Raw genomic sequence first — 15743 nt, 5'->3', positions numbered from 1 at the left:
CGTGTTCCAATGAGCAACTTTTGACCAAAAATTGTTATAATCACCAAAAATTTACATGACAGTCCATACTTTTTGTGTATACAGTGTTCCCTCGCTATAGCGCTAACTTGGTTATAGCGTGCAGTAAAGCATGGCTCCCAAAATTTACAAACATAAACTCAAGTTTTCCAATGACGTGATGTTTTCCCCCATCTCAGAAAACATTATCAGCTGATCACCGCGATCACGAAAAACCGGAAATACCAGTCAACAAATCCGAACAGAAGTACGCAACTTAATCCTATTATTTTAATATCTGGTTATAAACAGATTGTTCATTGTTTATCAGGACTTATGTTTGCTATATGTTTTATTAATTATATTCAAAATTTCTTTCAATAAATATAATAATGTTTACAATAATTTCGGCGAAATCATATGCGAAGTGATTGGTAGATCACACAACTCATCTTTATTTACAGCAACCACGGTCAGATTACCGAATCAAACTTTTGTTGCAAGAGAATGGATACACTTACCATTAATGCCATACCATGACTCGCTAAAAGTCATATTTGAGGCAGTTTGACTATTAAATGTCAACATAACCTTTTCGCAAGCGAAATACATGTACCGCAGGACGTTCCTATGGTGACTGGTTCCATTGTTCCATAAAAACATATCCTGCATACCTTATAACATATGTTTTTTACAGAAAAGGGTATATTTTGCCATGTAACTATTATCAAAAAGGTTTTAGTTTCATTGATATTTGAAGCAAGTTTGTTGACTACTCATTGTGTATGATTTTAATGAGCACCCTTTGTGATATTTTCTAAGCGCCAGGGGCACATTTTATGGTGATTACGGCACTTTGTAATAAAACGTGTTGAGTGTGTTTCTGGCTTAGTTTATGATCCATTAATTTTTCAGTAATTTATTGACATTTAACATGAAATCATTTTTTGTCACAGAGAGATAGGTTTGCTTCTGATCTGTTTATATAAAAAAATCTAGTGTTGCATTTGTTAGGCTTAAAATAGAGCATATAGACAAACAATAATGACTTTGAGTTATTTTTGTTGTTAAGAGCTTAAAAATAACATAAATTCCCTGCCTACATTATGTTTAATAAATTATGTATATATTTTTAAGTTTAAACTTATTGCATTAAAATGTTATAAAATTGACCTTTTTTTTATCTTTTAGATGAATTTCTGTGTAAGCACATGTCAAGATTGGAGACGAAGCCATTACCATTTGAGTATGAGAATTCCTAGTGAGAGAGTGGATGTTTTATGCCACTCAGCAGTAAACCAGCTGAATCAAAGGCAGATAGTTGAATCTGGACCAGACAAACCAGTGATTGATATTATGAGCATCATCCCCTACTGTTTGGTCACAAGGACATTCAATCACAAGCCTGACTACCCTCAAAGGTCCGGGTTAGAATAGGTCTTCAGCAACCCATTCTTGCGGTAAAAGGCGACTAATGGGATTGGGTGATCAGGCTCACTGACTTGGTTGATACATGTCATATCCCAACTGCCTAGATCGATGCTCATGATGTCAATCACTGGATTGTCTGCTCCAGACTCGATTATTTACAGACCGCTGCCATACAGCTGGAATATTGCTGAGGGCAGCATTAACCAACAAACATACAACAAACAAAACCAAGCCTGACAACCCAATCCATTTTGTCACTTCATGCTACAACCCTTAAGGAGGACCTATTCTAACCCAGAATCCCCACTGCTGCTGGGCCAGGCAAACCAGTGATTGATAGCATGAGCAACGAACCACAATTTGCAACCCCCTATCTTCATTCAGGGTTTCTAGGTGACATCTGGAGTTGAGAAGTGGTCCCTAGCAATTTATACTGCGGGTAAAAAATGTAAAAGTGATGTTTTAAAAGTTTTGTTTCTTTGTTTGTTGTTATATGCCGCACTCAGCAATATTCCAGCTATATGACGGCGGTCTGTAAATAATCGAGTCTGGACCAGACAATCCAGTGATTGACATCATGAGAATCGATCCACACGATTGGGATTGATAACATGCTTCAACCAAGTCAGCGAGCCTGACCACCCGATCCCGTTAGTCGCCTCTTACGACAAGCATAGTCGCCTTTTACGGCAAGCATGGGTTGCTGAAGACCTATTCTACCCCGGATCTTCACGGGTAGGTTTTCTAGGTGACATCTCACTTATCCTCACAGACACCTGGAGCTGAGAATTGGTCTCCAGCAATTTATACTGTTGGTAAGTGGTAAAAAGTGGATGGAATGATCAGGCTGAGTGACAAGGTGTGAGAAATCTGACCCTGATGGATCGTTGTTCACAACATCTGTCACTGGATTGTCTGGTCCAGACTATTATTTACAGGTGGCCGTCATAAAGCTGCAATATTGTCAAACAACAAACAAAATACATGGCTTGGTGTAGTGCATACAGCAGACAAACTATGATGGTACTATAAAAATTTACATTAACACAACATATGTCCTAAAGATCATCACAAATCATCACTGCCTATACTGGTTATAAAACAAATAACATGCAATAAAATGTATTTCTCAAATATTCAAATACTGCAAATTACTACATTCTCAAAAGGTTAGGCAATGGATTTTAAAATTGACCTTGCCAAATGTCCAGTGCAGAATTAATTAAAAGTCTTGTGAGCTTATACTTGAGTTTCCACCATGAAGGACACATGTGAGGACAGAATGGCTCTGGTCAAACACAGGGTCTTCCTCTACCATTGACCAGCTGGTTACTGAGAGAAAGGAAAGGGTGTCCCAAGAGTCCTGGCCAGGGAATGTCCCTAGAGTCCGGTCCGAGAAATGTCCCTAGAGTCCTGGCCAGGGAATGTCCCTAGAATCCTGGCCGGGGAATGTCCCTAGAGTCCTGGCCAGGGAATGTCCCTAGAGTCCTGGCCAGGGAATGTCCCTAGAGTCCTGGCCAGGGAATGTCCCTAGAGTCCTGGCCAGGGAATGTCCCAAGAGTCCTGGTCCGAGAAATGTCCCTAGAGTCCTGGCCAGGGAATGTCCCTAGAGTCCTGGCCAGGGAATGTGTCTAGAGTCCTGGCCGGGGAATGTCCCTAAAGTCCTGGTCCGAGAAATGTCCCTAGAGTCCTGGCCAGGGAATGTGTCTAGAGTCCTGGCTGGGGAATGTCCCTAGAGTCCTGGCCAGGGAATGTCCCAAGAGTCCTGGCCGGGGAATGTCCCTAGAGTCCTGGCCAGGGAATGTCCCAAGAGTCCTGGCCGGGGAATGTCCCTAGAGTCCTGGTCCGAGAAATGTCCCTAGAGTCCTGGCCGGGGAATGTCCCTAACGTCCTGGCCAGGGAATGTCCATAGAGTCCTTGCCAGGGAATGTCCCTAGAGTCCTGGTCCGAGAAATGTCCCTAGAGTCCTGGCCGGGGAATGTCCCTAGAGTCCTGGCCGGGGAATGTCCCTAGGGTCCTGGTCGGGGAATGTCCCAAGAGTCCTGGCCAGGGAATGTCCCAAGAGTCCTGGCCAAGGAATGTCCCTAGAGTCCTGGCCAAGGAATGTCCCTAGAGTCCTGGCGGGGGAATGTCCCTAGAGTCCTGGCCAGGGAATGTCCCTAGAGTCCTGGCCAGGGAATGTCCCTAGAGTCCTGGCCAGGGAATGTCCCTAGAGTCCTGGTCCGAGAAATGTCCCTAGAGTCCTGGTCAGGGAATGTCCCTAGAGTCCTGGCCAGGGAATGTCCCTAGAGTCCTGGCCGGGGAATGTCCCTAACGTCCTGGCCAGGGAATGTCCATAGAGTCCTTGCCAGGGAATGTCCCTAGAGTCCTGGTCCGAGAAATGTCCCTAGAGTCCTGGCCGGGGAATGTCCCTAGAGTCCTGGCCGGGGAATGTCCCTAGGGTCCTGGTCGGGGAATGTCCCAAGAGTCCTGGCCAGGGAATGTCCCAAGAGTCCTGGCCAAGGAATGTCCCTAGAGTCCTGGCCAAGGAATGTCCCTAGAGTCCTGGCCAAGGAATGTCCCTAGAGTCCTGGCGGGGGAATGTCCCTAGAGTCCTGGCCAGGGAATGTCCCTAGAGTCCTGGCCAGGGAATGTCCCTAGAGTCCTGGCCAGGGAATGTCCCTAGAGTCCTGGTCCGAGAAATGTCCCTAGAGTCCTGGCCAGGGAATGTCCCTAGAGTCCTGGCCAGGGAATGTCCCTAGAGTCCTGGCCGGGGAATGTCCCTAGAGTCCTAGCCAGGGAATGTCCCTAGAGTCCTGTTCGGGGAATGTCCCTAGAGTCCTGTTCGGGGAATGTCCCTAGAGTCCTTGCCAGGGAATGTCCCTAGAGTCCTGGCCGGGTAATGTCCCTACAGTCCTGGCCAGGGAATGTCCCTAGAGTCCTGTTCGGGGAATGTCCCTGGAGTCCTGGTCCGAGAAATGTCCCAAGAGTCCTGTTCGGGGAATGTCCCTAACGTCCTGGCCAAAGAATGTCCTAAGAGTCCTGGCCAGGGAATGTCCCTAGAGTCCTGGCCAGGGAATGTCCCTAGAGTCCTGTTCGGGGAATGTCCCTGGAGTCCTGGTCTGAGAAATGTCCCAAGAGTCCTGGCCAGGGAATGTCCCTAGAGTCCTGGTCCGAGAAATGTCCCAAGAGTCCTGGCCGGGGAATGTCCCTAGAGTCCTGGCCAGGGAATGTCCCTAGAGTCCTGGCCGGGGAATGTCCCTAACGTCCTGGCCAGGGAATGTCCCTAATGTCCTGGCCAGGGAATGTCCCTAACGTCCTGGCCGGGGAATGTCCCTAACGTCCTGGTCCGAGAAATGTCCCTAACGTCCTGGCTGGGGAATGTCCCCAACGTCCTGGCCAGGGAATGTCCCTAGAGTCCTGGCCGGGGAATGTCCCTAGAGTCCTGCCCGGGGAAGGTCTGAGACGATCAATGCTGTAAGTGCAGGACTCGGGTTGTCATTGACATACTTTTGGATGAAGGTGCAAGTTGGTGACATCCTGATGTTTTTCTCCAAGAAGTGTTCCAATGCTGCCTGCAACAAAGGCATACTTAATCACAAATGCTTGACCAAAATTAATTTAAAAAGTGCACTGGTTACCATTACGTCACAATCAAAAGACATCACTAATGGCAGTACTTTTTACACACTGCTAATTACTGTCTACAAATTGAAAAAGTTGGAAGAATGATGTTGAATGATAAATAAAATCTCACCCTCGTGTCTTTTGATATCAAATATATCAACACTCGTTGATAAAAGTGGAAAAAATCCTCTGCAAGCCTCGGAATTTTTCCACTTTTATCAACTTGTGTTGATATATTTGATATCAAAAGACACTCGGGTGAGATTCTCTATTTAATACCGCTTTTAACAGTATTCCAGTTGTAAAACGGCATGTCAGCTTAATGCGGGAGGAAAGCCTGAAGTGATGCAGGTCTCAGACGCTAACTACTTCGGTAAAACCCACAAGCACAGGTACGGTGCTGACAAACCTAGAAACATAATCGGGGCGAACCGGGATTTGAACCTACAGTCAGAGGTTTCTTGCGTGCCCAAGGGACGTAACTCTGCACAGCCAATTGCAGCGCCTTCGACGACTGGGCAACCCGTGGCCCCGTCATGCCAAAGACCCAGGTTCGATTCCTCGCATGGATACAATGTGTGAAGCCCATTTCTGGTGTCCCCAGCCACGATATTGCTGGAATATTGCTAAAAATGGAGTAAAACCACATTCACTCACTCACTCACTCACTGAAATTTAATAACAAATGATTCAGGGCTGTGATTCATCTGCAAGAAGAAAAAATACAAACTTGTGAAATAAAAGCACTGTATCCATTTTGCTCGTATAGTATCAGGATATGTATCATATCCTGACTCCGCTATATCGTTACACCTCTGAAGGACCTGTGAAGAGCCGGGGTAGAATAGGTCTTCAGCAACCCATGCTTGCCGTCAAAGGCGACTATGCTTGTCGTAAGAGGTGACTTTTGGGTGGTCAGGCTTGCTGACTTGGTTGATGCGTATCATCGATACCAATTGTGTGGATCGATTCACATGATATCAATCACTGGATTGTCTGGTACAGACTCGATTATTTACAGGCCGCCTTCACATAGCTGGAATATTGCTGAGTGAAGCGTTAAACAACAAACCAACCATCCAACCAACACCTCTAAAGATGAGTCATGATGACATAGATTGTATCTGGTAGATCTCTGCCATTATATGGATGTACCTTCGCCAATAGTTTGCCAACCCCTCTTCCCCTGAAGACTGGGGGTACCTCGGTGTGGTAGAGGTCGACGTGGTCCTCGGTCTGCCAATCATACTGAAGCACAGCCTTCTCTCCGGAGACCCCTGGAAACAGAGAATGTATCTTCAAGTGGAGTCGACAACCATCTCACTGGTGATAGCTGAAAGTTATTGCGTCAAAACGGCACCAATAATTTCACCAAGTTAGCAAAGTTCCAAAAGATGAATCAAGTCTTGTTGAAAACTGCACCATACTTGGTTCAGCAGTTAAATCGACCTTCAGTACCATACTATGAGGCCCGGGACGTGCCTTCTGTTGACGGGGGAGTATGTAGCAGGGCGTGGAGTCATCCCACAGATGACATCCTTACCTTGACACCTTGCTGACGGGGTTAACCTCTTTGGTCATGTGGACAAGGCGTCCGACCTGGGATCAGAAGTTACAAGTCCCTTTTGTGGAAATGACTGGTACCAAACAAGGAATTTGGATGAGCACCAAGAATTTCCAACAGGTTTGTGATCATGATCGGCCTAACAGTGGTTTTGCAAGAAACGAAAGTTTTAGGACATTTTCGTGAGTTGTATGGATTTCAGATTTGAAGATAGATTTGAGGCAGTTGGATAACAATCAGTCAATGTCCTTCAATGAACCGAAACCCCTATGTATCATTCGCTGACGTTTAGCTTAGTAGGCCTAATGCCGAGGGTGAGATATTGATGGCTGATGAAATTCACGTACCGTCACTGGCATCAGATCTTGTTTTGACAGTCACGTAAAATTCCTTTTCACTGACATTATGCAGTACGTCAGAAATTTCCAAAGTAGGTGTTTTGTCCATTGTCTTTCTTCATGCATCGACATATGTCGATAGATCTGCTGTCATGGATAGATCTGTATTCAGGCTTGCGAGAACTAGTCGTTTTAAAGAAATTAGAGTTACTTGCCCTTGGAACATGCTAAAAATCGACGTTTATAAAACGAATAAAGGAATAGTTCGTCTAATCGACAAGTTTGAAACATAAACGAAAAACTTGATTAGTTAATCAAATGCCAGAAAATCACTTGAAATTTATTTATGAAGAAATACCCAACCTTTGAAAACCCTCAACATCGCTGGGATTTATTCATTGACATTTGACATTAATGAATCATTTAATTCCTGTTATGACTTTACTGGAAAGTTTTCATTTATTAGTTCATAATAATCGGCAAAATAATCTCTGGTGACCAAACTATTAGATCGCTTGATGTCAAAATGATCCCCAAAAGGTTCTAGGGTATGTTGTTTTTTACTGAGAAAGTTGGGCGGTATTTTATTTGAATATATAACAAGAATATCATTAGGAATTTTACCTGTTTACCGATGCATATATCTTTAAGAATGCACTGGTTCGTACGCGTTTAACTTTCCAAGGTAGGGTTAAGTTGATTGTGAAGTTAATTTATTCGCTTCGGTCCGGTAGTTTCACTCATTACTTGCAAAAAAAAAACATGTTTAGTGCTTGATGGTGTGTAATTTGAACGTTAATGTTTTAGTAAATGAATTGTTGATGCTACGAATATGGACGTCAGCATGGTGATAGTAATAAAATAAACGAATTGTTAGAAATATGAAATAGGATTACGGAATTTCTTAATTTGAGGGTTACAAAATTTGCTCGTTTAGGTTACGAAATTTGATACACCCTTTATATTTCAGGGCCTAGATTTTCGAAACGACCTTCACCCTAAGATCATATCTAAAAATTATCCGTAAAGAAATCGTTGAATGTCATAAGGCCTATTTCAACACCATACAGTTAACGAACACGTCTCACAAACAAAATATGTTTGAAAAGCGCCACATACACCGGTGAAACAATGCCCTGTGACGTCAGCCTAGCAACAGGGTTGCTGGGGCCATCGGGTCTACAAAAGCTCCGCTCAGTGATCTATCATCTCTACCCGCGATGTCATTGAATAAGCCCAGCGATGTTGAGAGTCTTCAATATTTGCTTACTGTAACTATAGCCTGCGCATTACGAGCAAACGGTTATTCACGAAATCATTTTTATTTGCAATATATTTATATTTTGGTGTGAACTTAGTTCATGGGACTGAAGGGATTATCAATCGGAACTATCAAATACACAGATTATTTTTTCGATTCAGTTATTTTCATTAGATGCTCAGGGATGCTGTTTATTAAATATGTATTTATTGACGCTGCACACATCTAAACGTCACCGCTCCGAACACTATCTACCGTGGGACATATTTTGTAATAAATCAATTAGTTTTGCGCTAAATCTCATTCAAATCAGATATGAGTTCTCGCTGCCGCTAAACAAAGATCTGAGGACATCCCATTACGGGTCACGTCAGAACGACCTTTCGCGAACTTTGACCGACCACTGAAATGACCAACAAGAAGTCGACATCAGCCAATTAGAAAGCAGCTTTCTCGAGCTTTACGGCACTCATTTCAACCTGGCGACTTCCATTTCAGATTACGCTTTCAAAATATGTTGACACAGTTCTCGATTAAAATTTTGAAAACTGAACAAACGAACATTCCGGAATGTCTAATATATGGTTGAGATTGTATAGCAATGCTATCCACATACTGTTCAACACCTCCCCCATTCAAATGTTTATCCCACTGAAGCGAGAGATAGACGATAATTTTGACGAATCTGAAACTGTCGTTCGGAATACCCCGTGTTGACGTTTTCGGGGTTGCATGATTAGAAAACACATTCTGACTGTCACTTTCATGATCTGGTAAGCGACGCTCTGATTGGTCGGATGAAAGGTCGTTCTGACGTGACCCGTAATGGGATGTCCTGAGATCTGTTTTTAGCGATAGCCAGAACTAAGATCTGATTTTAATGAGATTGTTTTGCACTAGTAGTGTTCGGTTTGTAATGACAACGAGTGGTAAGAGCTATGCAGGGCGTCTACAAGGGCAGCCTGGTTCCCTGGGTATGCTGCGTTGGCGCCAGCGCAGCATACCCAGGGAACCAGGCTGCTACAAGGGTTGTACCTGGCGATGTCAGCAGCCTTGCCTATGTCATCTTCCTTCCTTACTTTCACATTATCCTCCAGTGTCCCCGGTAGGATGATTTCAACGTTCCCTTCATGTTGAGCAATATTCCAGCAGCTCCATCCGTTGGTGTCTACATTTCACAAGTTTTGTGGTACAATTCAGCATGCTCTTTGAACAAAAAAAATCAAAGATTTGCTCAATAGCTGTTTGAGTAAGGTCACAAGAGTTAAGGCCCCATCAAAGCTTTCAAAGCGTTCCATGGTAGACAAGGTTGACATACCGATTTTAGATCGAGCTATGGTTGCAATTGTATAAAGTGCGTAACTTCAGGAAGGCAACCTTGATTCTAACCTAAGTGGAAGGTTGTTTTGTGTGATGGGGCATTTACTCAGCTCATGTGCAGGAATTCCAAGAATAGCTCCACACGTTTGTTTGTTTGTTTGTTTGGATGTTTAACGCCGCACTCAGCAATATTCCAGCTATATGACGACGGTCTGTAAATAATTGCGTCTGGACCAGACAATCCAGTGATTGATATCATGAGCATCGATCCAAGTAATTGGGATACGATAACATGCATCAACCAAGTCATCGGGCCTGACCACCCGATCCCGTTAGTCTTTTACGACAATCATAGTCGCCTTTTACGACAAGCATGGGTTGCTGAAGATCTACTCTATCCCGGATCTTCACGGGTCTACTTCCTTTATGTATCTTCTTCACATTAATACTCTCTAGGTAACTTGGTATGTTACTTTTGGCCTATGGGGACCGCCTCCGTGGTCTAGTGGTCGTGGACTGTGTCATGGTCGGGTCTAGAGAACAGAGCGTCTGCCCGGATGGTTTGATCTCCAGAAGCGCTAGAACAAAATACGTTAATATATGGTACCTATTGTTTCCCTGGCTGATGCTCGGCAGTGAGGGCTAAAACAAGAACTGGTCGGTTCGGAATCCGTGTACGGTGTCTGAGTGGGGTATGCATTGTTAAACTGCGGCATGACCCCCCACACCACCCCCCACCCCCCACCCCTCCCCTCTCTCTCTCTCTCTCGTGTCTAAACAACAACAAGAGTCTAGATTTGACAGTCCATGTAATAGAATCAATGCTGCACTGTGTCGATTAATTCATCGATTTCAATACCAATGATAAATATCATTCCACTACCATAGACCTGTTGAAATGTCCTATCAGAAATGCAGAAAAAAAGATGACTGCAACCAATTTTATGAGATGCTGTTGATTCTGAAATATGTCCTTGTTTTCGTGAACCAAGGGAAGTGAGATTCGTGACGCCTGACATTTCAAGATAGTATTATATGTAGTACCTCTCTTCCCTGGTTTTAGCAATATGGCTATGGTGGACTCTGCTGCCAGGATACCAGGAGTGAGTGAGTGAGTGAGTATAGTTTTACGCCGCTTTTAGCAATATCCCAGCAAAATCACGGCGGGGGAGACCAGAAATGGGCTTCACACATTGTTCCCATGTCGGGAATCGAACACGGGGCTTCGGCGTGACGAGCGAATGCTTTAACCACTAGGCTACCCGACCGCCCCAGAATACCAGGAAAGAGAATACCCAATACCCGCAGTTCCCTAATATACATTATTCATAAATACATGTAATTCATTAACCCCTTCAACACCTCATCTTAGCTCCGAAAACATAACTCTGACGATCGATTAATTACGAATGTCGCCAGCTACTATTATGCAATAATATTTAATGAACGTGGATTGAGAGCAATATAGAGTAGATTCCCACTTCTGGATCTTTCACCGGATGTGTATTCTACGAGAGTTTCCATCCCCAGATTACTGACATCACAGTCCTCAGCTAGCGTGAGTATGTCAGTATTTACAATGCACGTGGGAAATCTGGGTTAGAACATTGATTGTTTATTTGTGTGTCTTTCGTTTTTGTTTGTTTATTTGTTGTTAAACGCCGTACTCAGCAATATGACGGCGGTCTGTAAATAACTGAGTCTGGACCTGACAATCCAGTGATTGACATCATGAACATCGATCCACGCATTGGCATACAATAACATGCATCAACCAAGTCAGCGAGCCTAACCACCCGATCCCGCTAGTCGCCTTTTACGACAAGCATAATCGCCTTTTACGGCAAACATGGGTTGCTAGAGATCTACTCTACCCCGGATCGTCACGGGTCCACGAATAGTACACACAGTTTAAAGGAGTTCATTACAATAACGTCAGTAAGAAATGTTATATTCACCATGTCTTGAGATGTATAGAACCATTTCCTCATATCTCCCAACAACATTGTTGTTACAACTGCTAAGTACAAACAATGTGATATATAGTCTTCAAAAAAAAGAAACGCAATACGGATATTTTTGGACATAAAAGCAAAATTAACTGACCAAGATGTACATAATGAAGAGGTTGAATGTGTTATAGTGTCAGTGACAAATTTCCCGGATCAAAATGATCACAACAAGGACATGCAACCCATTAGTTGGAAAACAACGCACCCAGTGCATGAACAAAAGGGCCATGGAGCACTATGAATGGTATTAAAGTGCAGTGTTTTTGATTGTCTGGCATCTGCGTGAATCAAACGAACAGTGACAGTTCAACAACATGCCAAGATTAACAGAAGTGCAACGAAACAACATCATAGGCCGCTTGCAAGCAGATGAGTACCCGATCAGTTGGTATGTAGCGCCCAGCACCATCACAAGGCTATGGGATCGGTTTCAACAACATGGGTCAACATGACCAAGAGTAACCACCCCGGTCCAAGATCGCTACATCCGACTCCGCCACCTACGTGAAAGGACGACCACAGCCACCTCAAACGCATCCCAAATACCCGGACTACGCAGAATCTCCGACTAGACCGTACGAAACCGTTTCAGAGCAGCAGATCTACGAGCAAGATGTCCTGTTCAACGCGTCATATTGAGTCGACAATATCGTCAACAACGACTGCATTGGTGTCGTCAACACATTGTATGGCCTCAACTGCGATGGAGAGATGTCTGGTTCAGCGACGAATCAAGATTTCTCCTCCGTCGAGGGGATGGAAGAGTACGGGTCTACAGACGGCGTGGATAACGTTACGCCGGAAACTGTGTGCAGGAAGTGGACAGGTTTGGTGGGGGTAGCGTTATGATGTGGGCGGATATCTCTCATTATGGCAGGACGGGTTTGGTCCATATCCAGGTCAGTCTTACGGCTCAACGATACATCAACGAAATTCTCCAACCACACGTCCTGACAATTGCAGCAAAAGGCAACGGTGTATTCCAGCAGGACAACGCTCAACCACCGACGTCAACCATAACCCCAGACGTTGCAGCAGTTGGCTTTTGCGTTGCAGGCCAAATGGGCTACCATTCCCCAGGATGTGATTCGCATACTCGTCTCTTCCATGTACAGGAGATGTCAGGGCTCTATCGATTCCAACGGGGGACAAATGGACTTTTCCTATCTACCGATAACTGAGATGACTACAATCACCAAGTGTTCTCTCCACAATATTTTGGCTCAATACCTTGTACGGTTCCTCGTTCAAATGTACTTTCCTACTTCACACAAATCTGGCTTTGCGTTTCTTTTTTGGAAGAGTATATATACAAGGGTTATGGTATAGTTGATATTTGCCTAAATAAATATAGACCTCCCCTGGAGTATGTTGTGTACAATCACATGCTGTCAGTGATTTATAAAAAAATCTAAGTATCTACTCACGCAAGGGGGCATAGAAAGTTCCCAAACATGGGAATATCTCTAGAAGCCTGGCGAGCTACATGGCTACATGGCTTATCGCCTTCTTCTCTGTACAACACTCCTACTTTGTGTATGGAATGTAGGTGAAGCTACAGCAAGTACAATCAAAGCAGCACTGCCTACACTTATCCCCCCTGCCCAGGTATGTTCCGATGATAGATTTTGTCACAACTATATGAGCAGAGCCACATTGTTTACATATCGAATACTGAACAATGCATTTGACAGCAGCGTCTCACCACCTATATCACTATTACACTTAGCCGGAGATGTAGAACCCAACCCAGGACCTACAAACACAGAGTCAGATGCTTTAAAAGATGCAATCATTAAACAGATTAAGGAATCTGAGGATAGACTGGCTAAAGACAATAACTCTCTCAAAGATGAAATCCACTCAATAAGAAAGGAGGTTAGCGGGTTATGGAGAGAGGTAGACAATACCAAAGAAACACAAGCTGTCCTAGAAGCTGCTGATATTGATGCTCTAGCTGATAGAATGTATGATATTGAAAGTTTTCGTCAGTCTATAGATGAACTAGAGCTAAGGTTGAACATCAAGAACGACAAAGCAGACGGAAGAATAATATATTTTAAGACGCACCTGAGGGTGTATCTGAATCATACAGGGTGTGCAAAGAACAAGTTATTGGAATAATTAACACGGCCAGAGACAGGAAAGACAAGTCCCTACAACTCTTATCCCCAGGAGATGTAGAACGTGCACGCAGAATAGGTGTGAAAAACACTAATAAACCTAGACCCCTCATTGTAAAGTTATTACACTGGGATGATAAAATGCAGGTTACTGGAATGAGGGACAATATGGGGCAAATGGGGTATGGTGTGGCAAATGACCTGACCTACTATCAACGTCATGAACTGAAAAAACTGGGAAACGAAAATCCAGACAAACATTTTTATTATAAAGGAAATAAGATAATGGAAGATGTGAGACGCAGTACAGAAGCAGATACCGGTATAGCAAGAGCAGAATCAGATAGAGGACAAAGACAGAGTGGTGATATATCTGTCCCCGAGACAGAAATGAGTCAGGAATCAGAGAGATACACAGAACGAGATGAGAACCATGATAAGCAGAGTCGACCAGGAACAGAGAGGAGCAAGACAACAGAGAGCGCAGTGCATAGAGACTTAGGCAGAGACAAGGATTCTGACTGGCGCAGGGATCGTGCATATGTCAGAAGAGACAGTCGGGAAATGAAACGAAGAAACAGTCTGACCGTAAATTAAGAGACAGAACCAGGCCTGTAGACAGGAACAGTAGATACAAACTTCGTTCAACACTTTTCACTAAAACTCACGCACAGGTGGAGTTTTTATTCTGGAATGTGTCAGGACCCTTTTCCAAAATTGATGACTCTGACTTTATTGATTTTATTAAATCATGTGATATCATTGGTTTAACTGAAACATGGATGAAATATTTTGATTTGTATTCATTATTTTCAGAATTTATTATATATGTAAAGGAAGCTGAAAAGATATCGACAACGGGCAGATTCTCTGGAGGTGTTATAGTACTTGAATGTTAAAAAGAAGCTATCTGTTTATGTCAAGGATATAGAGGTGTTTGATAGTGGAATTTTACTCTTATTGGACAAGCAGCTCTTTGGACTTAAAAAAGATACTTTATACTCTTGTGTTTATATACATCCAGAGGGATCAAACTGGTATTCTAATCTGTTAAGACAGTATAAGAATGGTGTAATATACCTACAAGAGAAGCTTCTTGAGGTTCAATGAAATTTAATGATGTATATATGTTTATTGGTGGCGATTTTAACGCCAGGACGGGAACAGAGGCTGATTTTATAGAGGATGATATTATTGAGTATGTTGAAGGTAATGACGGTTGTTTATGGGATTTTTTGTTAGATAAATTCTCACTGAAAAGATATTCAGTGGACAAGTGTGTCAATACTGATGTTTGTATAAATATAAAGTAGTTTGTCGTGAAAGAAAAGAAGCATATAACGGAGAGAAATTAAAACTATTATCTATCGATAACCCCAAAATGTTTTGGGAAGTATTAAAATGTTTAAAATATACTAACTTTATGTTTAATACGATACAACTGAAAGACTGGTTTAATCATTTTAAGGGATTATTTGACGATAGATCAGAAGAGAATGGCTCAGATGTTAATGATTTTCATAATTATTTCCAGTCAGTTTTGGAAAATACTGTTCAGAATGATATTACAAGGGATATCTTGGATTCACCAATTTCAGAAGATGAGATAAGAGTAAGCATTCGGCATCTTAAAAATGATAAATCTGCAGGAATAGATAACTTTATCCTGGAGTTTTTTCAAACATGCTCAAGATTTATTAACGCAATACCTACTGGTAATTTTTAATTTAATGCTTGAAAAATCTTACTTTCCTAAATGTTGGGATGTTGGTATTATCATACCCCTATTCAAGAATGGTGACCCAAATATGACTGACAATTATCGAGGTATTACACTTCTTAGTATTTTTAGTAAAGTTTTCTTGTATATCATCAATAAAAAACTAGTTTTTTTGGCCCAACGCTACAGATAAAATCAGCGAGGCACAAGCAGGATTAAGGGAAGGATACTGAACCACGGACAATATTTTTATTTTGTATAGTCTCATTCAGCGCTATATATCAAGCAAAGGGGGTAAATTTTACGTTTTATTTGTTGATTTCTCTAAAGCTTTTGATTCTGTGGATAGAAGTAAATTATGGATGTTATTT

At 42.8% G+C, this 15743-nt stretch overlaps 1 protein-coding gene across 1 annotated transcript; it reads right to left on the bottom strand.

The window, feature by feature from the left end:
• Positions 1-4586: 4586 nt before the first annotated feature.
• LOC139460652 (protein NATD1-like) lies at positions 4587-7137 on the bottom strand. Its single transcript, XM_071242124.1, has 3 exons — positions 6946-7137; positions 6190-6311; positions 4587-4982 (listed from the first exon to the last, which is right to left on the bottom strand). The coding sequence occupies exons 1-3, from the start codon at positions 7043-7045 to the stop codon at positions 4845-4847; spliced, it is 360 nt and encodes a 119-aa protein (XP_071098225.1). The 5' UTR covers positions 7046-7137; the 3' UTR covers positions 4587-4844.
• Between the last annotated feature and the right edge of the window lie 8606 nt (positions 7138-15743).

The sequence above is a fragment of the Haliotis cracherodii genome, unplaced genomic scaffold, assembly GCF_022045235.1.
Source record: "Haliotis cracherodii isolate W230 unplaced genomic scaffold, xgHalCrac1.p SCAF_14, whole genome shotgun sequence".
NCBI lineage: Eukaryota > Metazoa > Mollusca > Gastropoda > Lepetellida > Haliotidae > Haliotis > Haliotis cracherodii.
Note: the sequence above shows the minus strand (reverse complement) of the source record. Positions and strands in the feature narration are given on the sequence as shown.